Source organism: Mirounga angustirostris, unplaced genomic scaffold, assembly GCF_029215605.1.
Source record: "Mirounga angustirostris isolate CCGP_5_RB_7025 unplaced genomic scaffold, mMirAng1.0.hap1 SCAF_15, whole genome shotgun sequence".
NCBI classification, from domain to species: Eukaryota; Metazoa; Chordata; class Mammalia; order Carnivora; family Phocidae; genus Mirounga; species Mirounga angustirostris.
In genome coordinates, this window is record NW_026991723.1 from 7,503,051 (window position 1) to 7,518,450 (window position 15,400).

The 15,400-nt window shown below is 47.6% G+C and overlaps 1 protein-coding gene across 4 annotated transcripts in view; it reads left to right on the top strand.

The window, feature by feature from the left end:
- Positions 1-12,877, top strand: part of GLIS3 (GLIS family zinc finger 3) — a 442,028-nt gene extending 429,151 nt beyond the window's left edge. For all 4 annotated transcript variants that reach the window (XM_064579470.1, XM_064579469.1, XM_054509147.2 and 1 more), the window contains 2 exons: positions 8,384-8,566; positions 9,583-12,877. In XM_064579470.1, coding sequence (XP_064435540.1) covers positions 8,384-8,566; positions 9,583-9,719 — 320 coding nt within the window. In that variant the 3' untranslated portion in view covers positions 9,720-12,877. The remainder of the gene's footprint in view (positions 1-8,383; positions 8,567-9,582) is intronic.
- The last annotated feature ends 2,523 nt before the right edge of the window (positions 12,878-15,400 follow it).

Below are 15,400 nucleotides of genomic sequence, written 5' to 3' on the forward strand. Positions count from 1 at the left end.
TCCAAATTGGATAAATTAACACAATTGGTTAAATGGGTCATCCACGATTCAAACCCAGATCCAAGTTGTTCATGTAAGGGGTAGAAATAAAATAGTGACTAAATCAGAAAATTGGCCAAAGGAAGTGTCTAAAATGTCTCTCTTTCTACTTTTGAGGGTTTTTAGAATTTTTTAGCAGTTAGGTGATTTTATTGATTTCTAGTAATTAATTCAATGATTTTCTCCCTAATGAAAGTGTTTCTACATTATGTCCAGCGTGAGTAAAGTGCCTCTGAACTTGGCAGTAAGGGACGTCAACAGAAATGGCAAGACTGTGTTTAAAATGATTTGGTCCATGAGCTCAAGCCCTACTAGTCTGTATGAACTCTGTCACCAAGAGACCAGGGTTTGAGTCCTAGCTCTGAAACTCGGTAGCTCTGAGGATTTAGGTAAGTTATTTTAACTTCTCTGCTTGTCTATAAATTGGGGACAACACTGCTTGACTCAAAAGTTGTTGTAAGGATGAAGATCTTCTGTCTGAAACACGTAGGGTGGTACTTGACTTGGAGCAAATAAACATTAGTTCCTTTCTTCCCTTCTGACAGAATTCTCGAGCAGTTGGCATAACACTAACCAAAGTGTTCCACAAAAATGCCCAAGCAAGGGGACTGCAAATGAGAAAGCCCCGAACTTAGTAGGAACTTCTATAGTGGCTGTTTGAGTCCTGCTGCTCATTTGTTTTAAGATAAAGGCTAGATCCATAAATAATTTCAAATTTCTGGATGTTTGGAAATATTAAAATGGTTGCGTGTATTTTCCACTTTTATTTGCATGGCATCATATAAGCAAAGTACCGGTTATAAAGGCAGGGAATGCAACAGGTCCTCTGCTTCCATCTCGCTGTCTCTGCAAATGGAAATGTTTGTTTGAATCACCTGCTTACAAGTCAGGAATATCAGGTGGTCACCCGAGAAGGAATCCTACAAGTTTTCTCATACGAAGTCACCATGTGAGTAGTAAGCGTGTGATTCTCTGGGCCCTTCTCTAAATAAGGTTGGAGTGCATAAAATCAGGCTGAGAAGTCAAGATGCCAAAGAGCACATGCTTATGGCCTTTGGGAGCTTTAGCAGAGGCTTACCTGTGTTTTCCTCTCTTCTTCTAGATGGCTTGTGCCATGGATCACAGAAGGTATTCAAAGGGGGCTCCAGGATTCCCAGAGAGTAGGAGGGAATATGTGCAAAGAGCTATAAGAGTATTGGAGAAGGAGAAATTAGGGGAGCAGCGTCATGCGTCTACTTTGTCTGTCCCTGTCCCTGGTCTCTCTGAGTTGCCCCCCGCCCCGTCCCGTTCATCACCCAGATTCACCCATGCCCCTGCTCCTGCAGCAATTATAGGACTGAGACAAAAAAAAAAAAAAAAAAAAAAAACCCTCTACATTTCCTAAAGTAACCCACAAAATTATAGTCTCTGCGGAAAAATAATTCAGTCATAAAGCTCATAAATACATATCCTTCCTCCCACTTGGCTAGCTAACGGCTGTACCACCCAAGAGCTGAGGCATACCAGCTGTCCCTGCACCTCTCATATCTGCGCGTCCTCCTCCCAGGCACGAGCAGGTCAGAGCCGCTGACGGAGGAAGACTGTTGGGGCTGGTCCTCAGCAGAGCTGCAGGGCGGACGCCCCCTAATTGTACCTGCCACAACGAGCCAGGGCCAAACAAAGGGAACGGCTGTCAGCACCCAGGCTTCTCTCTCACCTGTTGCCTTTTCCTCTTCCTACCTTGCGCGCATGCCGGAGAAAAGAGTCGGACTCTCTATGTCCCTGAAAGTGTCCTTTATATCATCCTACAGAGTATGAAACTGTATTACTGGGTTTCTCGTGGACATGTTTCTCTTTCTTTCTCACTAAAACATCAACTGCAAGAAGGCACGCAGTGCGTCTTAGCCACCGTTGTGTCTCCGGCACTTGGGTGGTTAGTAAATAGTCCTTGAGTGAATAAAAGTGTAAAACTGGAAATGCTTGTGTTCATATAAGAAGAAGACAAAGTAGCACGTGGAGAGCGCGAGCCTTCACACGGGTCTTCCCTTTCAGCCCCCTTGAACCTGCGCAGGTACCTTATCAGGTAAATACTGCGAACCCCTCACTTTACAGAAAAACAGCAATGGGGGCAAGCACACACAGCAATCAGTGCTCCTTCTGGAAGGTCAAGGAAGCCGCCGGCTCCTGAGGCCTGGCCGGGGCTGAGCACGGCAGTGCTTGGCCTGACCCCTGAAAGGATCTGCCCTGGTCACACAGAAACAGAAGAGTTTTCCCATCCAAAGGGCTCAAGGGGGCTTGGGAAGTGATGGCCTTTGTCATGGTTTCCAAGAAGACTCATAAAGGATTCTGCCAAGCCTGCTCAGGCCATGCCTGGTTGGGGAAGTAGTTCTGGGGGACCTCGCCATGGCCTGTGAGGGGCTCCCCCTGCGGGCTGCCCGCCTCTCTAAGTTGTCATCGTGGTCCCGGCAGAGCTTACCACGGGGAGGGGTCAGTCTTTGATTCTGCACACCATCCATCCAGCACTTTTCCTGGTGCCCAGAGTTTGGTGGTGGTTCCCAGCCTCATGGTAAAGGAAAATGAGAATTCTGTTTTGCAAAGCCATCTGCTACATAGACAGACCCACTAAGTACACAGAACCCGATGCAGCCCCTTGATGAGGTGCGGGCTGATGGTATTCATCCCCGTCCAGGGGGCGAACAGTGGGTCGAGCCTCAGTGTTGGACTTGGCTCCACCCTCCTGTGGTGGGGCCGCTGAAGACGGGACTGGACTTGCTGCCACTCCCAGCAGGCCCGGCAAGCTAGGCAGGAAGTATGCGACCTGTTTCCTTTTCCTTCTCCCACTTCCAGAAGGGAACGTGGCTCGCTCCTTCAGGAGAGCTGAAATGCTTCAGACGGTCACTCATCAGCCCTCCAGAGGGTTGCAAGCTGGCTGACTGTTGTTTACTTACGATGTATGTATATTCTGGTTTCCTCCACAAAGATTGGAGTGGTGGATTTTTAAGAAAAGATAAATGTAATGAGGAGTCCAATATAAATTCCTATCTTGGAGGCCACGAGTCTAAGAATCATTGTCTGGCTTTTATTGAAACCCTTGGTGGTGGGTCATGTGTTTTTCCTTCAGGAATTTAACCAGAAACATTTCTGAAACAAAGTCTGCTAACGCTGGGAAGGCGGACTGCCCGAGAGCGTGCTGTCCAGGACAGGAGCCACGAGCCACACGTGGCTACTTAAGTTTTAATTAATTAAAGTGAAACACAGTGAAAGAGCCATTTCCTCCACTGCACTAGCTCAGCCACGGGATGCTCCTGTACCGACAGCAAGATAGAGGGAGAAACCGATCGTTTCCATCATCGAAGAGAGTTCCGTTGGGTGGTGCTGCCCTAGAGAACAGCCTTCTGTCATCACACTTAGCCACGCAGCTCCTCTCTCCTTGGATGTCCCCCACCCCCGTCCGCTTCGGGAAGGAAACCCACACCAGCTTCGCGGGCCTAGCAGCAACAGTGACTGCAGACTCCTGATCAAACCCAAAATCACAGAGGCATCAGTGACGCCGTGGGACAAAGGGGAACGTTTTTTGAGAATGAAGTTTAGTGATGTGTGAAGCGCATAGAGAATATTACGGGGGAAAACAGAAGACCAAGCAATATATAGAACATTCCAGTTTTGTGTAGCTCTATCTGGCCATATCTGAATGTGGAAATTAAAAAAGCTTTTTCCTTCTTTGTTTATACTATTCTGCTTATTCTGGTTGGTACAATTAATTCCATACATTTTTTAATATATATAATTAGAAAAACAGGTGTGTTTTTAGAAGGGAAGAAACTTCCCAAAATTGACAAGAGGAGGAATGATTCTGCTTGACATTCAGGAGCTGCAGCTTGGGTAGATCCAGTTTATCTGTAGATTCTTCCCTGTCCCCCACCCCTGCCGTTTTTGGAGGCAGAATTATGGGGGAGGGGTGGTTTTATAACCGGAGGTGACAGCTAACAAAATTATTGCCAACATGAATGTCTGGGTGTGTTCTTACACTGCTGTAACTATGGGTGCTCTCGCCCCAACTGCATTCTCAGTCCTCGAGGACAAGGTATTATCTTCTGTTTCTTGGTTTCTGCGACAGCCCCTTGGCCAGCACCGACCCACGGACTGACTGATTAGCTGACCTTGCCGTCACTCTTATGCCCACGAAATGTGTTAACATCTGGCTTCATTTTGCTTTTGGTCCGAGAGGTAGAGTTCCATCCAAATTCACTCCACGAAATCCAACAGCTGGAATACAGGAGCCATTCATCAGAAAATGGGTTAGGCTTTTTCAGGATTTGTGCGTGTGGCAAGACCCTAACGGAATTTTTTAAAATTTTGTTAGTTTTATGGAAGTAGCACTGGGAAGAGGGTCTGTTAAAGCTCTTGGATTTGACCCCAGCCATCCACACCAGTGTACTTGGCATCTCCAGTGACTGGCGTCTCGGAGGGAGGGATTTAATAAAGAGGATTTTCTTTCCCCAAGTTGGCTGTGAGAGTGATCCAGCGTGCTTGCGGGGCCATTCTGGTTTCAACTGTTTTCCGTGTCAGCCAAGACATCCGCAGGCAAGAATCACAGTCCACTCTGCCTTCTGATGCCGATCCAGGCGGCCGGGGAAGTCTGGGGGATGGAACCCGGTGTGTTCTCCACATGACCGACCTTCTGTACTCACACATCACTACACTCAGATGGAGGCTGAAGCCAGGCAACATTCCTGCTCTCTTAGAAGCAGGAGAGAAGATAGGAAAGAGAGAGAATTGGTTTTCACGAAAGGCCAATGAAGGTCTCTATCCGTGTGCCTGACATACCTGAATGATTAACGTCCCTATTTGGGGAGTTGTGGCACTTGAGTGAGAAATGGCTTCTCTTCTTGGAAGGGTAACAGTACACTGAGGAACAGTATTGGGGAATTGATGGGTGACAAATCTGAGCAGAGCCAGCAGAGTGATAGAAAGAGCAAATATTGTCTCTTCTCCTCAGTGAGGAGGCATTACATTCTAATAAACCAGCCATGGTGGTCCACGGTCATGCTTTCCTCCTGATATGTGTGTCTGGCCACCAGGTACCCCAAATCAAGATCAGTCCAAGGAGCCTCCCAAGCCACAAAGCCACTCATCCCAGGTTCCTTCAAACCACTCAAACTTGTTGCTGTTTTGAGCCTGCGCGGGGGTGAGTGAAGAAATCAAGATATGCGTTAATTAGTGCAGGATCTAGGAACCAATATGGGCAAGATACATACAGCTCAGATCCCCACAGGGACAAGAATGTTCCAGAGAATTTTGCCTGGGAAGTGGGTATGCATCTCATGCCTGTTGCCATGTCCATTCTCACACTGGGTTATTATTGAGGGACTTACCTGTTGCCCTTTCGAACATTTTATTTCTCTTAATAACTAGGGTTTTTTTAATTTTTGAGGACTAGGTTGTTATAAAATCATGTCACTTTTTAATTTTACTTACTTAACAAACACATGTATTATATTAAAAAAATATACAAGTATTATATAATTATGTTATCAAATTATATTCTATAATATGTACATATGAACTCATTCAATCTTCATAATAACTCCTGTGAAGTGTAGGTACTACTTTTAGCCCCATTTTACAGATTAGAAAATAGATACTGGAAGGCTAAGTAATTCACTAAGATTACACAGTGGGTAAGTGGGTAAGTAGGACTCAAACCCAGGAAGTCTGGCTCCAGCACACTTGCTCCTCACCACTACTAAAACTCAGAAAAATATAAAGCAAAAAACCAGCCTAAAGACAACCATAGGAAGGTGGCCGTACCAGGGCGCCTGGGTGGCTCGATGGGTTAAGCGTCCGACTCTTGATTTTGGCTCAGGCGGTGATCTCAGGGTCTTGAAATCCCGCTTAAGGATCTAGCAAAACCTCCATGTTGGGATCCTGCTTAAGATTCTCTCTCTCCCACTCCTGTCCCTCCCCATTCTCTCTCTCCCTCTCCCCTTCCCCGCCACTCACGTGCTTTTCTCTCTCTTTTGCTCTCTCCTCTAAAAAAACAAAGAAGAAACATTGCCTCGCCATCCATGCTATGCATGGACTTGCCCATGACTGCGCCCAGTCTCCACATTCAGTTTTGTATCTTGCTTTTGTTTTCTTCTGAACCTTATATAATGGTCTTTCCCTGTTGTTAAAAACTCCTTGTAAATACTGTTTTAGTGCCTACTTAATGTTCCCATCATGTAAACGTACCACTCTGCTGAATCATTCCCTTACGGTTGCCCGTTTGGCTCTTCGGCTTTCTGTTCTGACTAGCACTGTAACGACTACTTCTATGCAGAACTTCTTCTGTTCTTTGGAAAAGACTCTGAGAATACCTCCTCAGAAGTAAAATCCCCAGGTCCAGGTGTACGAGTAGGAACACTTTTCAGGCTCTAGATACAGGTTGTCCAGTGGTTTTCCAAGAAGCTTGCGCCGTCACAGTGTCTGCAACACTGGACAAAGTGACTTTGTCATTCTCACACCTGCACTGAGAATGACTTCTAGAAATCTTTGCTAATGTGATAGGTAGAATGTGGTATTTTATTATTGTCTTCATTGTATTTCTTTGTTGGCTAGAGGATTGAGTTGGTTCATATTGGTGGATCAGTTATCTGCATCCTCAGGTGGTCTAGTTGGGTCCTTTGCCCATCTGTCTGTCGAGATCCTAAGAAGCCTTTGGAGATCCAACAGAGAAGGGCGAATGGTTTCCCATTCTTTCTTCTCCTGCCTTGACATGGTATCCCCCTGAATATTTTTCTAGTCTATACGTCTATACATGCTTTTAATCTTCCCCCCAAACCTTATGTGCATTTTTCTCTGGATTCCGTATAAAGTATTCTGTCTGCTTTGAAAGGATAGTACTTCATTTTCTGTGGGTGTGCCCCATGCATAAATCCACATGGGTCCCTCCGTCTTGGATCATAAGCTCCTAGAGGGCCAGACTGTGTCTTTAGGAGCAGTTCTGCACACATGCTTTGGGGACGTCCCCAGCAGCCACAGAGCCCCTGGCCAAAGGTGATGTGAGCGTTTACACAGGCCACCTGGAGAACACTAACCAGAAATGGGAGGGTGATGAGCATAGTAGGCTGGATGCGTCGCTGTGCCCTGGTTATACTTCAAGAGAGCTGAAAAAAAAAACCCCAGATAACAGCTCCCCTACCTATTGATCATTAAGAAGGGGCTGTTCTAGTGGAGGAAGGCACATAGGACTAGGGAACCAAAGCCCATGAATTGGTCCTGTGTTCTCCATCATTATGAACCATCAATATGAACCATGGGTCACATTCTCTACTAATCCCTCATGGGTTTTTCTACCAGAGTAGTGATATCAGTAATAACTGATGTTCTGAAGCACCTTAAAATGTTATATATGGTCTTTCTTTGCCCCAAATCTTCACAATAGTCAGTGGAAACAGTCACGTTTTGCAGTTGAGCAAACAGATACAGCGAGATGCAACTCTCCCTTCAATAAAGCATCAAGTGAAGATTTCATTATTAGATTTGCAAAAGCATATTATGCTCCAGGAAAACAGTCCATTGACTTACATGTGTCATGAGGCCAAGAGGAAGAAGGAAAAGGTAAGGTATCTTGGGGTGTGGAGGGATCGTGGAAAAGGACCACAAACACCCCCCAGGAAACCTCTGTCACACAAGAAAAAAACAATGAAAGAGTTTAATGAAACAAAATCAGCAGAATGTTGATGATTATTTTCAAATATTAAGCAATCTTTCCTCAAATTTCTTCATTACATGGTATCTTCCAGTTGTTCCAGTTCCTGCAAAGATTAACAATAATAATACAGCACATCCCATCCTAAGGGATATTCTGTGTACCTATTCAAAATAGTCAAAAGTCTATAAATGTGTATGAACTTATCTGTTAGAAGGACAGTTGGGTGGATAGATCTATGTTGTTGTTGTTTTCAGGTGGGCCTTGTTAAGAGCATGTTTCAGGTTTTACCAAATGTGAAAAGCAGAATCGAATATAAGATAAAGGAAGTTAAGATAGGCTCAAAACCTGGTGGCAGGGATGGGGTAGGCATGTTCTCTGCGGGTCAGGCCTGCCGTCTCCGGGCTCTTGAGAGCATCTAGGGGAGGGCAGAGGCTGTTCAGCTGCCCATCCTGGAGCCGCAGGTAAAAATGTCAGAAGCCAACTAGCTTTGACAGCCCCTGAAGGTAGAAGAGCTTCTGGCTCAAAGTGTGCATTTCAGAGGCTTGCTCCGAAGATTTCACAGGTGGGCTTAAGAGTGAGAGGCCACTTGTCACGTGGGGGTCTCGCTGCGCCAGGGTGGTACTGGGGACTTAGGCTCTGCAGGAGCTCACGGCCATGCTTGCATTGCAGGATTTTACGGGCAGCTACAGACGTTCCGCCCCCCCCAGTATCCCGACTCCCAGAGAGCCGTGCTGCCCAGCAGCCCCTGCAGCGGGGTGCCTTCCTTCGAGGACTGCCTGGCCCCCACGCCCATGGGGCAGGCCGGCTTTGACGTGTTCCACAGAGCCTTCTCCGCTCACTCGGGCATTGCAGGTGGGTGGCTGTCTGTGACTTAGAAACCCTGGCAGACTCGCAGGTGGGACCAGGTGGGTTTGCCGTGTCTGGGCTAGACGAGGCTTGACCTGGCACATGACTGCATCATGTCCTGTTGAATCTGCCCCTGAAATGTCTCTCACTTTCATGCTCCTCTCCAGCCCTACTCCCACCGCCCTGGCTCAGGGGGCCATAGTGTCTCTCCCAGACCGTGGCAATAGCCATAGCCTTCCAGCAAGTTCCCTGAGTCAACTGTCTTTTTTTTTTTTTTTTTTTTAAGATTGATTTATTTATTTGACAGAGAGATACAGCGAGAGAGGGAACACAGGCAGGGGGAGTGGAAGAGGGAGAAGCAGGCTTCCTGCTCAGCAGGGAGCCCAATGCGGGGCTCGATCCCAGGACCCTGGGATCCTGACCTGAGCCGAAGGCAGACGCTTAACGACTGAGCCACCCAGGTGCCCCTGAGTCAACTCTGTCTTTACCCTTCTGCCCCCCATACTGCCATGATCATTGCCTTCCAAAAATGAAGGATAACATAAGCCCCTTCCCTCCTTGAACACTTTCGATGGCCTCCAGCCGCCTAAGCATAAAGGCCCCATGAGATGGCCCGGTCACGTAGGCCCGCCCTCACAGAGGTCTCGCCACATGTGCTGCCCCTGAACTTGGCCCCACAGCCCCTCCCTGTCCATCTTTGCGCTCTGTTTCCTCCTAGAATGTTCTTTCCTTACCTCTCCCATCTGTGAGAATCCCATCTTTATGACTCAACTTTGATACCGTCTCCTTTCTGAGGCCATCCTCACCCTTGCTTAGAACACTTTTACTTCTACGCAGCCCGTATTTTGTGCCAAGACTGATTGTGGCCATCTGCCTGCAAGTCCACCTCCCTCCCCACTGAGGTCCCTGAGGACAGAGCCGCTGAAGGGCCTAGCCCTTGGCGCCCCTCAGCATTTGCTGCCTGCACGCACGGTGGGTGGGGCCAGGCGCGATTGTGAACTTTCCCGTTCTTTCTCTTCCAGTGTATGATTTGCCTTCAGGGTCCTCAAGCCTCTTCGGGGAGTCTCTTCGCAGCGGGCCTGAGGACGCCACGTTCCTGCAGATCAGCGCCGTGGACCGCTGTCCTAGCCAGCTCTCCTCTGTCTATACCGAAGGCTAAATGCTCCCCTGGCCTCCACCCCCACTGGCACCCAGAACCTTTTTGTCGCTTGCCACCTTTTATTTTCATATTCTCAGAGACTGCATGAAAAGGTTGTCCGCCTCATCGGTGGACCCTGCAGAGGCACAGACGTGTCTCTGGAAGGCAGGACTGGCCGGAGCCGGGCTTTGCAGGAATGTGTTCAGTTGCTCCTTTTTCCATCTGGGTTTGCTGGTGACCAGCAGGACTGGCTTTTCAAAGGGAATTTAGAGTCACTCTACCGGATACCTGTGACTTCCAGCTGTCAGCTCTCAAAGGACACCAGTGAAAGGATGCATATATGAACATAGAGTCTGGGGATCACACTTGCACAGAACTCCAAAGAGGGAAGGACAACCCAAACTGCCGGAAGCACAGTGAACTCCCCCACTGCTCCCCGTCCCCGCTGGTTCCTGCAAAATCAGGCAACAGGGGAAACCTACATCCAAGCACAGCTTGGGCTCAACTCCTGGAGAAGCCCTGGCTCCTGGCACCAGCACTGGCCTGGCAGCCCGGGGAGCTGGCTGCCTCTTTCCTCTTACTATGCCCATGCTAACCAGTTGCTTTTCAATATTTCTCTGAAAGCAAAATAAGAAGGTTCTGTCAAGCACAGTCCCTTGAAAGGCACTACAACTTGTTTTATATTCCAGCAACTTATCTTAGTTCTTTTATTTTTAAAGACTTGTTATTTACATCTACTTTTAAAGGAAAAAAAAAATATTTAGAGGTCTGTTCTTTGGATGGAAAGAATTAGTGTAATCACCCCACTTATGTCCATTTTGCCACCGCTGTAGCTTGGCCTGGCCCCACCTCACCGCACCTGTGAGCACCCCCCCCCCCAGTAGTTTCACATTTCACAAAAGCCACCTGAGGGAAAGGGGGTGGGCCCAGCCCCCTTCCCGGGGCCATAGCGGAAACCCTGGTGGGTTGACTGTTCAGTGACTCCACCTCGAAGACCTCATTCCACGGAAAAGATCGCTGATTGACCCATTGCCTCCACTTGGTACTGTGCTGAGTCATGCTAGAAGATGTGAGAACAGGGGCCCCCTGAGCTGAGATCCTGGGTTCTCTCAGAAAACCCAACGAGAGGTGCCCAGTGTCCAGTGATTTTTGCATAGCTTCTGCTCACCTCCTTTCGGATACCCACTCACCGGTCTGTCTGTCCCTCCCCCGTACTGTCCTCTCCGTCCTCATCATTATTCTCACCTCCTCCTTGTCTGCAGTCAGGCGCAACCCACCCGCCCTCGCCTGACCATCCTTCCTCCCCGCAAGGTCTGCTCTGAGGCAGGTAGAGGGAAAGTTCAGGGAAGGTAAGCAGAAGAAGTTAACTTTTTTCCCTGAAACTCTCCTTTGAGGGCCTGGAATGTTCACAGAGCTCTTGGGCATTTGATAGCAACCCTGAATAGGAAACCACTTTCTGGGATGCATTGACAAAGCTATTAAAAAGATCTTAAGTCCAACACATAGATCCTAAAAAGTAGCCACACCCCAAAGACACGGGGTAAAGCCTGACATTCCAGAACTGTCACATTTCGGTTTCTTTCCTCTTGTAAAATGAAATAGTGCTATTTGTCCCACTGAGATCATTACAGTCTCCAACAAGGGTTCACCAGCACGGTGTCACACCTGGGACCCGGGGACAGTTTGTCTCCCTCAGTCGGGCTGCACGGGCTGGACTTGATCCCCATGTGCCATAGAGTGAGGGGACTAACGAGCCACGCGTCGGGGTCGCTTTTCCAGGGCCCGAGGTCAGTCTGCTTCCTCTGACTCGTGAGCTCTGATCCGAGAAAGGCCACCATGCAGGCATCCAGAGCTGCAAAAGAGTGAGGTTACTCACTTTACAAAACTGCTCTGCTTTACGAAGCAAGGCTCCTGCGGCTTCCCAGCCAGACGAGCTCCCAGACTGCGAGTAAATGCCAGCCTCCTTGCAGACGTTGTGGGTTCTGTCACTTGGTGTAAACCAGGACACGTGCATGCTAGCGCTGCTGTCCCCTGTGTGTCCCCGTGTCCCACTCCGGAAAGGAAGGTAAGCTCCGATAGCGTTAGAGAATGTGTCCGTTCTTAAATTCCTTTATGAGGAACTCAGAACATACTTCGTACTTGGTGTGACGAGGAGGAAAAAGATGAAAAGCAAGGGGTTGTTGCTTTGATTGCAGTGACGTCAGCCCTGCCTTGTGGCTTTACATAGTTTGAAGTGGACAGTGGGGAGGAGGACAGAGCCAGAAGCCGAACCTCAGGCACCGTGAGGGTCGTCTTCCTCTTTGGCTGGAGGATAAGCCCCTGCGCCAGTGCCTGGTCTGACCGTGGCCTCACGGCGGCCCTGCCCGTCTCTCGTCACTGCTGGGGGGGGGGGGGGGGGGACACCTGCAGGGCCTCCTTCCTCGGCAGAAAAGGGCATGGGTGTGAGCATGGGGCAAGCACGGCCAGTGCAGCCTGCAAGCTCGTGTCCCCGCACATGGCCTCGTGTCCCCGCACATGGCCCTCAGTGTTTCCTGATGGCTACAGGTTTGAGCTCAGCCCTCAGGGCCTGACACGGTCAGGTTCCTTGGAGACGGCCCAGGCTGTCCTTGGCTTCCAGAATCTCACCTGACCTTCCGACCTGTCCCTTGCTGGCTTTCACATTGCTTGAGATTCACAGATGCGTTCATCATCATGTGTGTAGCAGTGAAGGTAGAAACTTCAGAGAATTCATTCCCTTCCATTTCCTGGCCTTTTTCGTCTTGCTGTGTAACCAGCCATTTTCATAAACATCTGAGCAGAGATTGTCATTCCCCCTTTTTAGAAAAAAACAAAAAAACAAAAAAACAAAACTGGTGCTTGTGAAAATACACACAGCCCAAGCCAATTATCCTATTACATTAAAAAAAAAATCAGTCTGCCTAGAGACATTTCGTTTGTTGCATTGTCTTAATTCCTTAAAGGCACCGCCTCAAAATGTCAGTTGTAATTTAGCTGCTGATTAGCTGTTGAATATTATTTAAGGATGTACTGGTCCTGTGGGGTGTCCCCCTTTGCCCCTGTCTCCCCCGATTGCATAGGTGATTCGAAAGCCGACAGAAGGCGTTCGGTGGACCCACTGGTAAAACAAGAGTGTGGGTGGTGGTCTGCTGTTTTTAAATTCCCTGCTGTCAAGCACATTACTGCTACGTTAGAGCAGAGGTAAACGTCCAGCTACCCTGTCCAAGAACCTCGACTGTCCAGTTGCCTTGAAGTATCAGGAATAGCGACTGTAAATGTCCAATTTAATTATTTGGTATTTTATTTGACTGTTTGACCTTGACGTTTTCTAGCAGCATTTTGTAATGGCACTTTTTGTTAGTGGTGTGGGGTTCCTGCAGTTACTTTTTTTTTTTTTTTTTTTGCAATGGATAAAGCAAAAAAAAAAAAAAAGAAAGAAAAAACCAAAAACCAGTCATTGGAGAAATGGCGAATGTAAAAAAAAGAAGAGATTTATTTTGTACAGACAGAAGAGCATCCTGTGTAATGTTGCTGACATAAAGCACTTTGGGGGGGAAAAGTGGAAATCTGGTTTCCATAAATCACACAGACTCTTGTACATAGTTATATACACTCACGTAGAGAAATGAACTGCATATATCATACTGGATATGGGGCCGATTTTTCTTTAGGGGCGCATCTGGTGCTTATTGTCATAAATCTTTTAAAGAATTAGGTACACTTTTTTTCTATTAATATGTATAGTTTTGTGATTTGTCACAGTTATGTTTCGTATAATCATAAGTTATTTTGTCTTGTTTCATGAAGTCCTTTTTTTTTTTTATGTCAAAAGTAAAATGAAGGGATTGTGCCCTTGGTACAGAATAAAACTGGAACTGGAGAAAACGGCCCACCTGCCTGAAATCCCTGAAATCCTCCTTCTGCACGGCCTTCTGAAACACAATGGGAACAACCCAGGGTTTTGTTTGTTTGTTTGTTTGTTTGATTATTGTGTTTTGTTTTACCATAAGCCTCCTTCCTATTGGGATGGTAATTATAATCAAAAGCAGATGGGGGTGGGGGAGGGCGAGTCCAAGGCCAGCTTGAAAATGCCGCATCGCTTTGGGCCAGAGCTGCAGCCTGGATTTAATTATAGATATGAGGACAAAATGGCAGTAAAAATGAATGTGTCCCCGAATCCTTTACATGTTGGGAGTGTCCATAAATAAAACATGAAGTTTTATTTCATCAGATTTAATTAAAGCTTTTATACATGTTTTATTGGTTACTCTATTAATCCGCCTCCCAAACTGGATAAATGTGTGCTGGCGCTTGGGGTTTATTTGTCCCTTCTCAATGCAATACCACATCATGTGTCAGAAATGCCACTACGTGCTTGGTCCTTCGGGTGAGGGGCTTAGGGCATGCTGGCCATGCGGGGTTAGGCCTTTTCGGCCCTGTTCTCCTAAAACCCTGCAGAAAAAGACACAAGCGTCTGCTTCCCGTGAGCTGATACCCCGACCTTTGAAGTCCTGTGATTGCCCGAAGGAGAAAGGGCGGTTGCCGTGCACTCGGCAGGCTTTGGAAGGCCACTTGACTCACTGGCTGTGATGAGCTTCCTTCCTCAGCTCCCAACACGGGACCTGGAGCGGTTAGGTAGGGAGTGGGTGGTCAGGGCATTCTCACACCTGGCTGACCTGGAGCCACGCACATGAACCTGAAAGAGATCATCTTCTCTCAAGAATCATTCTTGGAATATTGACGGTCTATTTGCTACATTTTTAAAAGACTTAAGCTATGAAGCAGTAGAGATGATGGGTCTCATGCACCTTGTCTGTCTCTTCAGGGAACTGAGGGGCAGGCAGCAGACCCCTGTGGTTTAGGTTTTGAAGATAGAAATAGAGCTGAGAAGACTCAAGAGAGTTCTCTGCTCCTTAAATAAGGAGGCAGCTGGTGGGAGCGTGAACCGGTTCAGCGTCTTTGGGGAACAATTTGGCATTAACTGGTAGAGTTGAAGATACGCATAACCCACGATCCAACAGTTCCACGCCTCTCTCTCTCTCGAGAGAGAGAGAGAGAGAGAGAGAGAAACTCTTGCATAAGTCAATGATGGTTCAGATGCAAGATGTTCACAGCATTGCTATTCACAATGGCCCCAAACTGGAAACTCCCCACCTGTCCATCAACAACAGTAAAATGAAGAGATGAACTTTGCTGAAGTCACAGAGTGAGAAAGGCCAGGCAGCAAAGGCGGTTACACACACACGCTCAGAGCTGAGTCCCACAAACTATGTTGAGAGAAAGAAGCAAGACACGAAAGAAAGCAAATGTACAGTCTTCTATTTATATACGGTTCATGAGGAAGCGTAATTCATTTGCAGAGCTCAGGTGGTAGAAGTATCAAGAACAACAAGGAAGATGTTATCACAAAGGTCCAGGTACTGATTAACTGAGGTCAGGACGAAAGGACACACGGAGGACTTCTGGGGTGCTGACCAGCACTGTTTTATTTCTTGACCCACTTGTTAGGTTAAACAGGTGTCTGCTTTATAATTAACTGTGTGTGTGTGTGTGTGTGTGTCTATATATATATTTTTTTCCTAGCTTTGAGTTCAAATACCAATGAAAGCCGGGCCTTCCCTCCCCGACTCCAGGGGTCTGCACACTTTTTCAGCGAACGGCCAGAGAGGACCTGTTTTAGGCTTTGAGGGCCATGTGGTCTCAGT